General features: G+C 29.7%; 1 protein-coding gene across 1 annotated transcript in view; it reads left to right on the top strand.

The window, feature by feature from the left end:
* The window catches only part of LOC126741999 (inositol hexakisphosphate kinase 1), an 85508-nt gene extending 81750 nt beyond the window's left edge, over nucleotides 1-3758 (top strand). The window contains exon 9 of the mRNA XM_050448522.1: nucleotides 684-3758. Within this exon, the coding sequence (XP_050304479.1) occupies nucleotides 684-915 (232 nt within the window). The 3' untranslated portion in view covers nucleotides 916-3758. The remainder of the gene's footprint in view (nucleotides 1-683) is intronic.
* Nucleotides 3759-14576: the final 10818 nt, after the last annotated feature.

The raw sequence follows: 14576 nt of genomic DNA, 5'->3' as shown, positions 1-14576 counted from the left end.
AAGACATTCGAGCTTTTGTCTATCGAAGTCGACCAGTTATTTTATTATGCTGTTGAGGGTTATTGTTTATGGACACGCTTGATCTGGTCGGCCGCAATACATCTTCAGTTTTGTTTTGTTTTGATGAATCTGCATTTGGTGGGGGCGCGTGCAATTTAATAATTAGTATTTTTATTTTTGGGTGTATAGAAGAAAAGGTTTTTTTAGTGGTTATTTATGAACGACTGTTCGATATTGGCAATTATTGTATTTTAGTTGTGTTTTTTTGTAAGTAGTATTTATTTTTATCTATCTATCTTTTTATGCTAGTAGTAATTATTTATTTCTTTTTTATATCACTACATAATTTTTCTCTTTGAGTTAATATTTCATTCGCTTTCATTCTCTATTTCATTAAAGTGAATAATATTGAATATAAATTTTTTTCTAATTAACGATTTTTATTGTTTGTCTACCCGAAAAAAAAAGTTCACGCTTCGCCACTGCACTGCATTTCTTTTAGAAAGCATTAATATTACTCTTTTCTATATTATTAACATGTTCCCATATTAATTTCAAGAAACCAATAAATAAGTGGAGAATTCGAAGGTTATTCAATTATTAATTGGGCATAGATTTAAGCAAAATAAAAGCGCTAATTCCAGAAAATTTAATTTGAATTATATAAATGTATTTCTTTTTAGGTTGTGCATAGAAGAGACATCTACTACTTCACTTGAGAGGCGAACGAATCTTAGCCCTAACCCCAAAGTAGATGTACGGATAATCGATTTTGCTCACACTTCGTTTACCGCAAAAAACAACTTTAGCAATATCAAAACAAATAAAGTGCACGAGGGCCCTGACGGTGGATTTCTTACTGGTCTAGACAGCTTAAGTAGACTTTTATCTCAAATTTTGGAAGAAAACCAATAGATAATCACTATTTTTCGTAAATATGAAGTTAAATCCTCATTCAGCAAGAGGCAAATATTTTTAGAGAGACGTTTAATTAGAAGCCCATATGTGAATATTTAGGCTTATTTTGCTTAAATTTAAAAACTGTTAATTTTTTCTTATAATGGAAAATACAGGAAAGACTTAAAATACTGATTTATTACTAAATAAGGTATGCTTGACGTACAGGATGTACTGACTTTGATTATTGCATGTACTGAGTAAAAACAAAGTTATTGTCATGAACAGATTTGTTAGAAAAAAAACGAATTTGATTATGCTATTTTTTCCGCATAAAACTGCCAATTAATAAGTATTATTATTTGGTATTAACTATTATTATATTTATGTATATAGAAATATCTTTAAAAGCCTTCAATTATGTTAATAGCCGTTTAATTTTATATCGAAAGGCTCTTTATTTATGTTGGAAGTTTTTCTGTAGGCCGGTTTATGCCTTTTTTTTTAATCTTAAATTTTAAATATTACCGCTAATAATTTTGATCTTGCTAGTCGCGTAACAACGATCGGGTACCAAAAAAATATTTAAACCGATTAAATCATTTTTAACATTTAAGATTAAATAAATATATCAATCTGTCGACATTCTTATTAAAGAAGAAAATTCGTTGAATCTTGAACGTTAAAAACAGGTTATAATCTTATTATCATTTCTTCGCCGTTTTTTGCCGTTAAATCAAGAGGATTTAGAATTAGTAAGATACTATTTTTCCTCTATGAATTGGTATACATGGTGTTCTTTAAAGTAATAGCAATATTTAAGGAAATACTTATTAGGAATATGTATATCCTAAAATTCTTTAACTTATGAGATACTGGGTGGTAAAGCTTTAAAATAATCGGTTTTCTAATAATAATTGAGGTAATATTATAGATATCTTTAGAACATTTGGAAAATCTCATTTCTTTACATTAAGTTGCATTTTCTAATGAAATTTTTATTTTCTCTACCAGTGGCGAGTTTGCACAGGTTGCGCATTAAATATTTTTGGAGAAATACTACGCCACAGCTTGCTCTTAAAATACATATTTTTTAAATGTTCCTTAATTCTGGAGTTAATTTAATCTTCTCGTTAATTTTTCTCGAACCCAAGGTTTTCGTTTCAAAAAAATAAAAATCGTTTGAATTCAGTATCAATTCCTTAAAAATCCGAGGCGGTATGGAATGTTTGTTCGTTGATTGAGAGCAAATAAAGAGATAACATTTTTCATTAAAATAATTAAATTACAATTGCCTCATAATGCAGATTACTTATCTTAGTATTATTAATATTTAGTTAATGTTTAATTTACATTAATTAATTATTTTTAAAAAAGTATAAATATTAGCCACTTTCTCTTAATAAGCATGCTTCCGACTGTCTACGCTTGGAATTACGCACAAATTCAACATATTCTTGGCGTATTTCATATAATTTAACAGGCTAGGTGCATGTGAGTAGTTTGCTTTTTTAAATCTTCTAAAGTATTAATGGAACTTTTATACATTGGCATTTTAAGTTTCTACTCTTCTACTCTCATGAAACGAAATCTAAAGTGTTAACATCTTGCTGGTTATTGAAATCATACTTTGAAAAAGTCACTTCGTCTGTGACCAAAACGTGTGACTCAAAAACTGGAGATACCACTGACAGAAGTTCATACGCTGTAGAGACTAATGCCTATACTTTTTAATGGGTACTGGCATGGGTATAACAAAACTCAGTCAAAATATTCAGAGTTTATTTTATTTCCTCGTACTTGTCTGAGGATGTTTTTCCATTTCTGCAGCACCTCAATTTCAGGAGTTGAGTAGTTTTCTTAAAACTACCAGTTTCCCTAAGTCGCCGATAAATATTTAAGAAGATACGGTTATCTAGTAAGGTTCGTTTGTCCTATTTGTTCGTCCTATTTGTATAATATACCATATTTCCAAAACAGGAAACAATCAAAATAACTTTAACAAACACTTAAGAATTAAATAAGTGAAGCACTGTGGTAGTTTCTAATACCAACAGCGTGTTTTGTAGCAGCACCAGATTTTGATTCTTTTGAGCAAAAACCATGCGTCGAACAAAGATAAACCGGAAGATAAAAAAATGAATAAACATTTTAAAAATATATTTTCATTTGTGGCATAGTATTTTTTTCTAAAAATAATCAGTGCACAACCCGTACAAACGCCACTGGCGAAAAAATCATGTACCTACCTCAGAAAATATTAAAAAGTTCATACAGATGTATACAATATTATCTCAATGCTTATAATAAAATTTATTTTTTTTAAACTTTCCATCCTGTATCTCAAAAGTTAACCACGTTTAGGATATACATTCATAGGAAGTTTTTTGTTAAAATTGTATTTAAGGAACAGCCTGTAGAAGCCGATAAAGTTTGAACATTCTGTACAGAAGCTCTGGTTTGATTAATTATTAGCCATTTTCTCGAATTTGTTTTTATTAGATATTACTTAAATGTTAAAAGTTATCGCAATAGTTAAGTTTTCTTCTAATTGTACTGCCTAAAAGATGATACTGCTTGATTTTCGGAATGATTTGATTTGACAAACTTTAATAAGTTTCAAGTTATTAAGTGATAAATTCATTAAAATTCATTTATTCATAAAAAAAAACAAAAAGGAAATATACTTGTTTGTTTATTGTTATTTTATAATTATTCCATCAATCTAGTTTTATTTTAGTTTTAAATTATATCAAGTGGCATTAACACATTTATTATTGTAAAAGTGCCATTTCTTTATAATTTAACTGTTTTTTTTATTTATACGGCTTTTCGGAAAATAAAACAATAATTTTTTTGTTCATAGTTTTTTACATTTTTTGTTATAATTTACAAAAAATTAGAATAATTAATGTCCACATTTTCTCGTCTCAATAGTCTGAAATAAAAACCCTTTCTTAAAAAAAAAACATACAGGATATTACAGTGGTATATGATTTGCCGCGCCGTACTGTATTAATTCATAGCCAAAATGTGAAAAATAATATCCATTTAATGCAATTTTTGATAAACTTTTTCATTAAAATTGATAATTTTAAATGTTCACCAATAAACTCAATATAAAATTTTCAATACTTTCTCAGACGTGGTTCATAGGTCAAGGGTAGTTGCCCGTAATCAAAGCCTTTCATCAATTATTATCTCTTAAGTTGTTGTTCTTCTTGAGTTCCTCCAATATGCAAAATAGACTGTTAGATGTTTGCTTGTCAAAATAGACTTTAAGTACAATCCGAAGATGTAAAGCCCAAGTAAGAGGTTAGATAAACAATATTTACATTTTAGGATATTCCCCGTATAAAGCGTATGCTTTAAAAACTATTATAAGTATATCATAATAAAATCCTTCTTTTGTCTTCTATATGACTTCAACTGGGCATCTACGTAATTCGGCAGAAACAAATTTTTCTCGCATTTGCAAAAAGTTTACTTAAAATTTCGAAAATTGCAAAACTACTCTTAACCGTAATATTTGCAGCATTCAACGGCGTTCGTTGGTTGTTTTGCACACCAATATTGCAGATTTTGGCTGTAAACAAGACTCAAGAAATGAAACTGAGCTTTATCCGATATTATTTTTGTCAAATAATTTATCAGATTTAATATTTGGCCCAAGAATCCTACGAACTTGTTGCAAAATTGAAGTATCTTCCGCGGAAGAATGGTATTACGCCTTTAGATAATAAAGTAAGCTCTACATCGTCTTTGGGTCGTACTTCGTTTCAATGTAAATCGTTACGGCAAGCACACGTTGATTTATTGGCCAATTCTCCAAATCTGTTGCCAACCTGCATACTATAACAAACAGATCACTTGTAAATAGACCTTCACCATGTTGCAGACCATGGCCTGTTAATGTGTCACATTCAAGTGTTGCACTCTGTATTTACTACTGAAATTTATCAATATCGTGCTGACGATTGTCTCTGTCTGTAAAAAAAAATATAGACAGAGGAAGGCCTATATCTATTTTTCAAGGCTTTTTTGTAAAGACTCAAAACTTAAAAATTAACTAACAGTAGAATTATTTCTGTGACCTTGACCTTTTTTCTTTGTCGCTGTTGATTTTACAGTTTCCATTCACAAAAGTAAATTGTAGAGAATTTAATTGTTTAATTTTTAGTTCTTTAAATTTTTCTGTACGACTTAAAAAATATTACTAACGGCAAAGTGGAGGAGAGATACACATAATCGTCTTTAAGCTTTTTTTTACAGAGCCTTAACGACTATCAGAAAACAAAGGCTGTAATTGTGCAAACTTTTTCTAAGATCAAATTAAATGTAGTAAAGCCCAATGCCGCCATATAGGTAAATCTGATTAATATATCCGTTAATAATCAATACAATGCTTAAGTGTCAAATTTTTTATTGGCATTTTGTTAAAAATATTTTCTTCCAATGAGGAAACAATATATTATCTTCTTCTTTATTAAGGCAGCATATTCTTGTACTAACGCTAGTGGCCAGTATCTGGTTTGCTTCAGGTCTTTTTCCCTGTCTATACAAAAAGACTTGTAGACAAAAAATCTGCGTTATTAATTTTTTTTTTATTTAAAGTACTTTCCGTATGCAAAAATGTCTCCGAATATCAAATTTAGATTCAGAGGAATCGAATTCGTGTATTGTCACTTGAAAATTTTCCTTTTAATAAATGGATTCTTCTACAGTAAAACGATATTCCGCTGCCCTTGGACCTATGTCCCAGTAGTATTGAAACATACTAGGTAAGACAAAACACTTGAAAATATAAAATACTAGCAAAATATATACAGTGCTTTTCTTTGAAGTCCCCCCCCCCCCCCCATTTATTTTTTGAACGGGTCAAAAAACATTTTTGAAACTTGGCATAAGTAAATTGTTCTATAGATACTATTTTTCACTGTAAACTAGGTAGTTGTAAATTCCAAGATGGCGGCTGGGCGACATCTTGAGAAAAAATTTTAAATAGAAAGGGGGGTCGTGTGGTACCTCATTTTAAAGGTCTCAATGAGTACTTTATAACCCTGAAATATTAGACCCATATCTTAACTCGTTTCAAAATGGCGGCCTAATAAAAAAGTATTTTTTTTAATTTTTTATTTTACATTTTAATGATTTTTGAATAGGTAAAAATCAGTGTACGAAAATAAATGCGTCACTATTTTATTTTGACATAAAAACGACAGTTCTAAATGTCAAAATAACACATAAACGCCATCTTGACGATCAGGAAAACGTTCGTTGAAAAGCCTTTCAGTCTCATGAAAATTACGCGTTGCTCCATAAATAAAAATTGCTTCGACTTTTTCCTCCAATGGACGAGAATTAACCATTTTGAAAAAAACAATAAATTCAAACTGCCAAACACACTAAACAATATCTAACAATGACCGATACAAGAGTAATTTACCGGTTAAGGAAAAATATCTTAAAATTTTTTTTCGAGTTTTTTTAATAGCTATTTGGTTTTTGGAATATCTAAATAATGTTCAATAACCTTTAACGTGAAATGTGACATACGAGGGCGGTTCAGTAAGTCTTTGGAAACCAAAAAGTTAATCTTTAAATCCAAAATTATAAATTATTTGTATATTATTATTAAAAACGTTAATAAAATCGCAACAGTGTATTTTTTTGGCTGTTACTTTTAGACAGGTCAAAACGGAGGCCACCGAGTCCATGTAATAAATATTAAAAGTACTCAATAAAACCTTTTAAATGAGGTAACACAAGATTTCTATTTAATGCATTTATTCAAGATGGCGCTTATGTGTTATTTTGACATTTAGAACTCTCGTTTTTATGTCAAAATAAAATAGTGACGCATTTATTTTCGTACACTGATTTTTACCTATTCAAAAATCATAAAAATGTAAAACGTTAAAATTAAAAAAAATACTTTTTTATTAGGCAGCCATTTTGAAACGAGTTAAGATATGGGTCTAATATTTCAGGGTTATAAAGTACTCATTAAGACCTTTAAAATGAGGTACCACACGACCCCCCTTTCAATTTAAAATTTTTTCTCAAGATGTCGCCCAGCCGCCATCTTGGAATTTACAACTACCTAGTTTACAGTGAAAAATAGTATCTATAGACCAATTTACTTATGCCAAGTTTCAAAAATTTTTTTTGACCCGTTCAAAAAATAAATGGGGGGGGGGACTTCAAAGAAAAGCACTGTATACAGGGTGTTACAAAATTCAGTGCAAATATTTTAAGAGCGTATTTTTGGAGTTAAAATAAGACTTTTTTTTCTATAAACATGTGTCCTAAAATAAACCCCCTCAGAGCTACAGCCCTTGCAAGTTGCTTGAAGAAAACTGATTATTTGGAACACAGGCTCAATACGTCAAATCTTTTGGAAATTTGTCCTAATTCTTTTCGGCTCTCTTGACATACTCAATCTCAAAAATGGTGTAAACCCAATTTTAGAAAATGATTCAGGCCGCCTTACCCTTTTGATGGTCCATATTCTATGTTTCCAATAAGAAATTTGAATATGTAGAACAAACACCATCTAATTATTCCTGGAAAAATCTAAAATTCTCGTTTTTTGCATTTTTGGATAAAATTAATTTGATTTGACAAAAAATAACAGTCACAGCGCACTTCGTTTTTTAATAGAATAATCGGGTTTAATAATGCTCTCCTTTTGTTTATCAGAAATTTTCCCGAAAACGCTTAATTATATCGAAAAAATGCAAGAGACAAAAATTTTATATTTTTTCGTTACTAACTAGATGGTGTTACTAGATTTTTAAATTTGGGTTGGGTTGGGTTTCTTATAAGATTATAAGAAACATAAGCTACGGGCCCTCAGAAGGGTAAGCTCCCCTGAATCCTCCCCTAAAATTAAATTTATACCATTTTTTAGGACGGAAAATAAAAAAAGCACCCAAAAAACGGAGACATGCGGATTTTCAGAAGAATTGATGCATAATTGTAGTTACGGTTCCCAATAATCAATTTTCTTCAAGCAATTTGCAAGGGCTGCAGCTCTGAGCGAGCGCATTTTAGGACATATGTTTATAGGGAAAAAGGTATTTTTTTTAACTCCAACAATACGCTTTTAAAATATTTGCAGCGAATTTTGTGACACGTTGTATATTATTAAAGTCTATTACGTCTTCCAGTGACAATCTTTTAAATACCCCTAAATCCTCATTTAATTATCCTGTAAGTCAAATGGTATGCAATTCCCGCCATATTCTTTGCTGTTTTTTATTTATATATTATACATAAATAAAAAAATATAATACATATAATTGATTTTTTTAGGACATTTCTAAAGATAAACCGGTATTATTATTTTATTTTCCTAAAATGCGAAAAAATTTAAAAGCCTTATTTTAACTAAACCTTTGTAGTGTAGAAGGTTGTACTTTATTCGAAAGATTATTATTCAGTTTTGAAATAATTATCTTTTTTATTGCTTTTTCGACAATTTTACTAGATCACAAATTAATATAAATATAACCCATTGTGAGTCCCTTTTCATGGATTAAGTTTCATCAAGATATTAGTTAATAATATAAATTGGTACTTCATTAATAATAATAACAAATACATATTTGACGAATGAAATACAATATATAAAAATCTTCGAGAAACACTATTTCTTTTTGGAAGTGCTTTTGACAGGCCATCACCAGAATACTTATATTGATTTGGGTTTTAACAACACAAAATAAGAAAACTGCAACCTTTTATGCCCTCCACTATAAAACATACAAATTGTATAAATATATCACTATAGTATTGAATATCCTAATAAGGTTTCTTTTTAAACTCTAGCTACTTATCTTTTGTTATTTCTTAAAACGTTGACGTTTGATTTGATCTGTGATTTTTCATTTTTTACTAATTGTTAAGAAATAATATGTATTTTTAAAGTATGTTATGTGTGTTTTATACCTTTAGTCCTAATTTTAACGATTATTTCTAGACATTCCTAAATTTTTGCATGTTAGTATTTTTTGCAGAAATGTCATGATGGTTGCAATAGCAAATCCCTGCCTATTTCTCTTATTATTTTTATGACTATGAATAAATAACGCATGATTTAAACTGTTATATAAACAAAATTATAAAATACGTTCAAGTTGAACTTATTACATTTTTCTTTCATGTTTGTTATATTATCCAACATTTGAAAATTGATTTATATTGGCGCTTAGTATCAACACTGTAGACATTTTGTGATACCTATTCATAGTAAAAAAAATATTTCTATAGCAATAGAGGAAAAAACTTGCATCATAGAGGATACTAAATTTAATAATTTTGCAGTTATATTTACTTAATTTTGTTTAAATATAAAATGTTTAAGCTTGGATTTGTAAAATGTCTTTTACGCAAATTGAAATATGGATTTAATAAAAAATAGGAAATTTTTATAGTAATTTTTATAGCAATTCACATTCGGGTTAGAACAGTTTATTTTTATATTCGTATAAGTCGTTGGTTTATTTTATTCGTATGCAAATATTGACCCTCAATTTTTTTTCGTATGTTTAAAATAGGGTGTTATTCCAGGGTATCAAAGTCATGATGATTTTAGAATAACTACCATGTTAGGATTAAAATTATAATTAATTCACTTACATGAAGGCAATAGCAGATTTGAAAGTTTTAAGCAAATTTTTTCAAAATAAAATTTAGCAATAGTTTTTGTATACATTCGGGGGTCGTTCGCAAACTTTTGACCTGGGACTCAGTCCTAAGAGTCATGGTTAAGATTTTGTTTTTGTTTTTTTATAAATGTCTGTAAAATCATTTTTTTAAGATACAATTCCTTAATTTAAGCTATTCAAATAAATACAATAAAAGAATGAATAAAGCAATAAAAAGAAATAAATCAATTAAAAACCTCGAATGTTTTTTTATTTTTAAAAATACTGATTGTTGGAAAAAAATCAACTTTAAAATTAAATATTAAAAAAAATTGCAAAAATTAATAACTTCAAAAAAAATTATATTTTAAAAAATTGCTAGTTAATGACCTTACTGAAGGTATGCTATTGTTATACATTGATAAGAAAAATAGTTTCTACTTCAAAATACGGATATTACGTAAGAAGAGTGGAAATCATTCAGAATTCCTAAGTGAACCACTTTTTTCTATCATTTATTTGACGTGCAAACGCCAATTTTTATATTCGAAATTGTCAGTTAGTAAAAATTTTATTTATCCAATCTGCTGTTGCTTTATGGCCCATTATTTCGGAGACACCCTACAAACACGGTCTACTCAAAGTAATTGCTTGAAAATGATGGTTCAAGTAGCAAAGCTTAGATAGGCATAAAATATTTGCTAATATGGGAATATCATAAAATGTTGCGTACCCACAGTAACAATCTTAAGAATAAAAGCATACCTCTGTCTTTCCTAACCCAGAAAAATGTCGGAAATTGGACATCTTTTACAGCATCAATAATTCGTTGTCTTCTTTGTTAATGGGTTAGATAAGATGTAACATATTTTTGGTAAAAAATAATTATTTTATTAATTTTAATATTGTCTTGTTCAGATGCAGATTTATCAATAACAATTTTTCAAAACAAATTTCTAGTAATTGGTGCTATTAAGCCTGCTATTGTAACTTGATTTTTTGTACACATAATATTACTAAACTAGTATTATGTGTAAAATTGAGAATATGTTATTTTTTCCATTTATGAGGCCATTTTAAATATGTTATTTTATGCCAAATTTTTAATGTAATGTTTAGAAATATGTTTAAAGTGTTCCATAATTTTAGCAATTGTACAAAAATATTAAAAATAATTATAATATAATTTTTTGTTTTATTTTCTTGAAACTTTTGGAGAAATATTTTGTTCTCCAAGTCCATTTTCAAAGTTCGTTACAATTTGTATATTTTTTGAATATTTATTGATATTTGGTATAAAAACGTAACTAAATAATGATTGATTGATGTTCTAAATTCACTTCAAGTATGTAAAATTATGTAAATAGTTTAGAGCAAATTGAAATATGTTTCTTATGTTATATTTTATTTCTTTTCTTTAAGAATTATATAACGAAAAAACTATATGAGAAACATTAAGTAAAAGCAAAAGTCAATAATAAGAAACGCATATTTTGTTAATCGACATTTTTGTGATTTCAATAGCAAAGCCAATTATCAACTAATATTAATATGTAAATAAACACAGTAACAAGAAAGCTGTAAGACTTCGAAAAAAGCTATAACTGTATCCAAATAAAAATTAAAATTAAGTATAAAATAATCCATTATATACACAATTTTGAACTATTTGTCTGTCTTAAACCTTTGATTCATAATATAGAAGAGCTGAGAGTGAATAAATAGGTCATCTAAATATAGGTCTGAAAAGGCTTAGTTCTTGAGATAATATTTAAAAGTTTTTTGTTTTAAAAATATACCAGAAGAAACACTAAATCGGAATTTTTATGTGTTTATTTCTAGACGGCGTCATCTGGAATATTTTTAAGCTTTTTAGAACACGTTTATTTTATAAATACCATACACCTTGTATGGTTATTTTAACTATACACGAAGAAATAAGAAAATTCCAAGAAAGAGAAAAATATATGAAGAGCCAGGGGGAATAAGGATGAAAGTCCATGAAACATAAAATCGAAATATCGATAAAATTAAGTTTGAAACCATTCAATATTTTGCTTAAAAACTATTCAATGAATAAATATGTACTATTGGGTAGTTCAACGGCGTTACTACCCGAAAAAAAATTGTAAGGCTCTAGAACAATAAAAAACAAACAATTCTAGCAGAGATCGCAAAAAACTGAGAAAGAAAGATAAGGGTCCAGTGACTTTCATCGATATTTCCTCTTATTATCAAGAATTTCTACGGTTTATAAATAGGCCAATAAAAGCTCAATTTTACGAAAGAAATCTTTATTGTTTGGGGACAAAATGAAGACTACGAAATAAAATAGAAATTCTCAATTGTGTGGCAGGCTGCAAATATACTCCTGTGCCGATTCTCCACAAAATCTTGCAAGCTTAGTTAGATCTTTGAACTTAGCACCTGATAAAGGGAGTAGACCTGAAACAAGACAAACTGTTGCAAACAATCCCCTCTATTGTTTGGCACCAATGGTTTTTCGACGATATCAGCTGACTGCCACTCCCCGTTGAATGTTGTCCGGAAAAACACAAGCCTTGGATTTTCCTTCGAAAATTTTATTTTTCTAATAACTCTAGTTGGAAAGGGACATTTTTTTTTGTAAAATGTATTTAGAAGCACTTCCCATTACCAGAAAAAGTGTTGTTGAACATTTTCAGTTTTAAAGGGCGATGGTTTATTCCGACTTGACTCGAAAGCCTCTATCCAGTCTTGCGGTATTTCTGCTCTATGCTTTTGATTCCTTGTCGCACTCCATATATGAATGGCCTCGAATCGGAAATGTCATTTGAATAAAGTTTAAACGTTTCTGGAAATGTATAACATAATGCAAGTATCTAAACATAGTCCAGTTTTTATTTTGTCCTGGGCATGAGTCACAGAAAATGTTTAGTTTCCTCGTTTGCTGATTTAGATGATTGTACAGCATATAATGCAATAACGAACAAACATCCGATCTTCCCTTTTTGCCTATTACTACTGGATACGTATAGAAAATAGCTTGATTATCCGATAAAATATGAATAATAAATGTGTAAATTGACAATTGACGGCAATAATACACGTCATTTGTGGAAATGTTTGGAACTGGCAAGTTCTTGGCATAATCGATGCATATTGATTCCATTTCCATTGTTTTTCTACTCTTATTCTTCGCAGCTCTTTTCCTTTTGTAAAAGGTATCTGCTTTCCTCAAATGAATATCTTTATCCAGTTGAAGTTCTCTGAGAATTTCAGCAGTACTTTTTTCCGTCTTTAAGAGTTTTGATTGAAGATTTTGTATTTTGATGTTTATCTCGTCACAGAAAGAACAGGTATCTGAACGAGGGTACCCAAAACTAATGTTGAAGTTCTTGTTAAAAATTTCTCGATAGCTGTCGTAAGATAATTTCATATCATGATGTTTTTGTTTAAACAGTTTATGCATTTTTGCAACATTTAGGTCCTTCGATAGATACGTTTTCTTGGACTTACTTTTCTGTAATGGCTGCTACGGGATTTAAAAGACGAGATGTGCTGCTTTACACACGCAATTGTTTCCTTGGGCAGAGCATGCTTTCTATTTCTGTGCTTACCTCTGCTGTCAACTGGAGAAACACCTGTAATTTTTAATGACCTTTGAATTGTTTGGACACGCCGCCCACTTATTCCGTGAATTGGCAGGAACGCTTTGAAGCATATCTGAACGTCAGAAGTGACACCGTCTTGCCCCAAGACCACAGATGTAAATAGCTCCGCACAGATGTAAATAGCTCCGCACGTGCGGACTGTGCCCAAGACTCTAACTCTATATTTGTATGATGACTGATTAAACTTAGTGACTTCATTTTGCGGTTTACGGGGTCGTCGTCGCTGAATGGGCACTACGGAAATTAGACCGACAAGATACGACTTCTGCTCATTGCATGATGATAAAGAATTATTGAATTCACGCAAAATTATACGACGCGTTTCTTCGTTTACAACATAAAAACATTTCAAATTCTTACACTTACAATCACTGCCAGTCTCATTACATTTCAAGCGAAGTTTCTTTGTAGCATCACAAATACGTCCATGTTTCCTTCGTTTTTGCGTCAGAGCGCTAGGCAAACTATTCTTCATAACCTCAAAAATGCACGTGTTTACAATATTTATTAGTTATCACTCACAACAACACAGTCGCACTGATTTAAATGTGATATTTTTATAATATTATGAAGTAATATTTTTAAAGGCGCCATTCAATCCATATGGGACTCTCAGCGTTTTTTCCGCTGACGCATGGCCTTTCAGCGTTCTTTCCTAGTACATCTAATTTTATTTCGATTATAACTTTGGACTGTCATCTTTGTTTCTTCTTATACTGTAACCCGACAAAATAGAGGCTATAAGCATGGTTTTGCATTGAATACTTTATTTTTCGTTAAATGTGGACTTTCATCGTTCTTCCCCCTGACTCTTCATATTGTATTTGTCATTTTTTAGTGCTTGAAAAACTATACTTAATAGATTAAATTTAGTTACGACAAATTGTACGAATCTCAAGAACTTGAGATTATGCTCATATGTACCACCGAACATAACCTAGAGATCTTGTTCTTTATACTGTGTATGTACTTAGTCTATGGTCAGAATTTATTAAAAAATATTCTGTGAAAGGATGAATCTTGTTTTATCCCTACAGTGTACATGTGTGGGCACAAAATATTCATGTGGTAGAAGATCACCAACATTATGGCGATATTTTTTAAAATTAATCCGAACCAACGAAAACTAAAATACTATGTCACTAAAATAACATATTAAGTCAATTACTATTAGTGTTTTGTTAATTTACAATGATCAATTATTTGGACCCTATTACTCATCTAAACGTGTAAACTCTAATCTATTTTAATTTTTTTTTAAGAGGAACAAATACGTGGAATAAAGTTCCTTTAAAGAATAGCTTGCTATCAATTTAAAGGATGTCCTGCACATTTTGGAATGTGCAGGACTGCGAAACTGGTTAAATATAAATTA

The sequence above is a fragment of the Anthonomus grandis genome, chromosome 11 (genome assembly GCF_022605725.1).
Source record: "Anthonomus grandis grandis chromosome 11, icAntGran1.3, whole genome shotgun sequence".
Classification (NCBI taxonomy): domain Eukaryota; kingdom Metazoa; phylum Arthropoda; class Insecta; order Coleoptera; family Curculionidae; genus Anthonomus; species Anthonomus grandis.
Note: the sequence above shows the minus strand (reverse complement) of the source record. Positions and strands in the feature narration are given on the sequence as shown.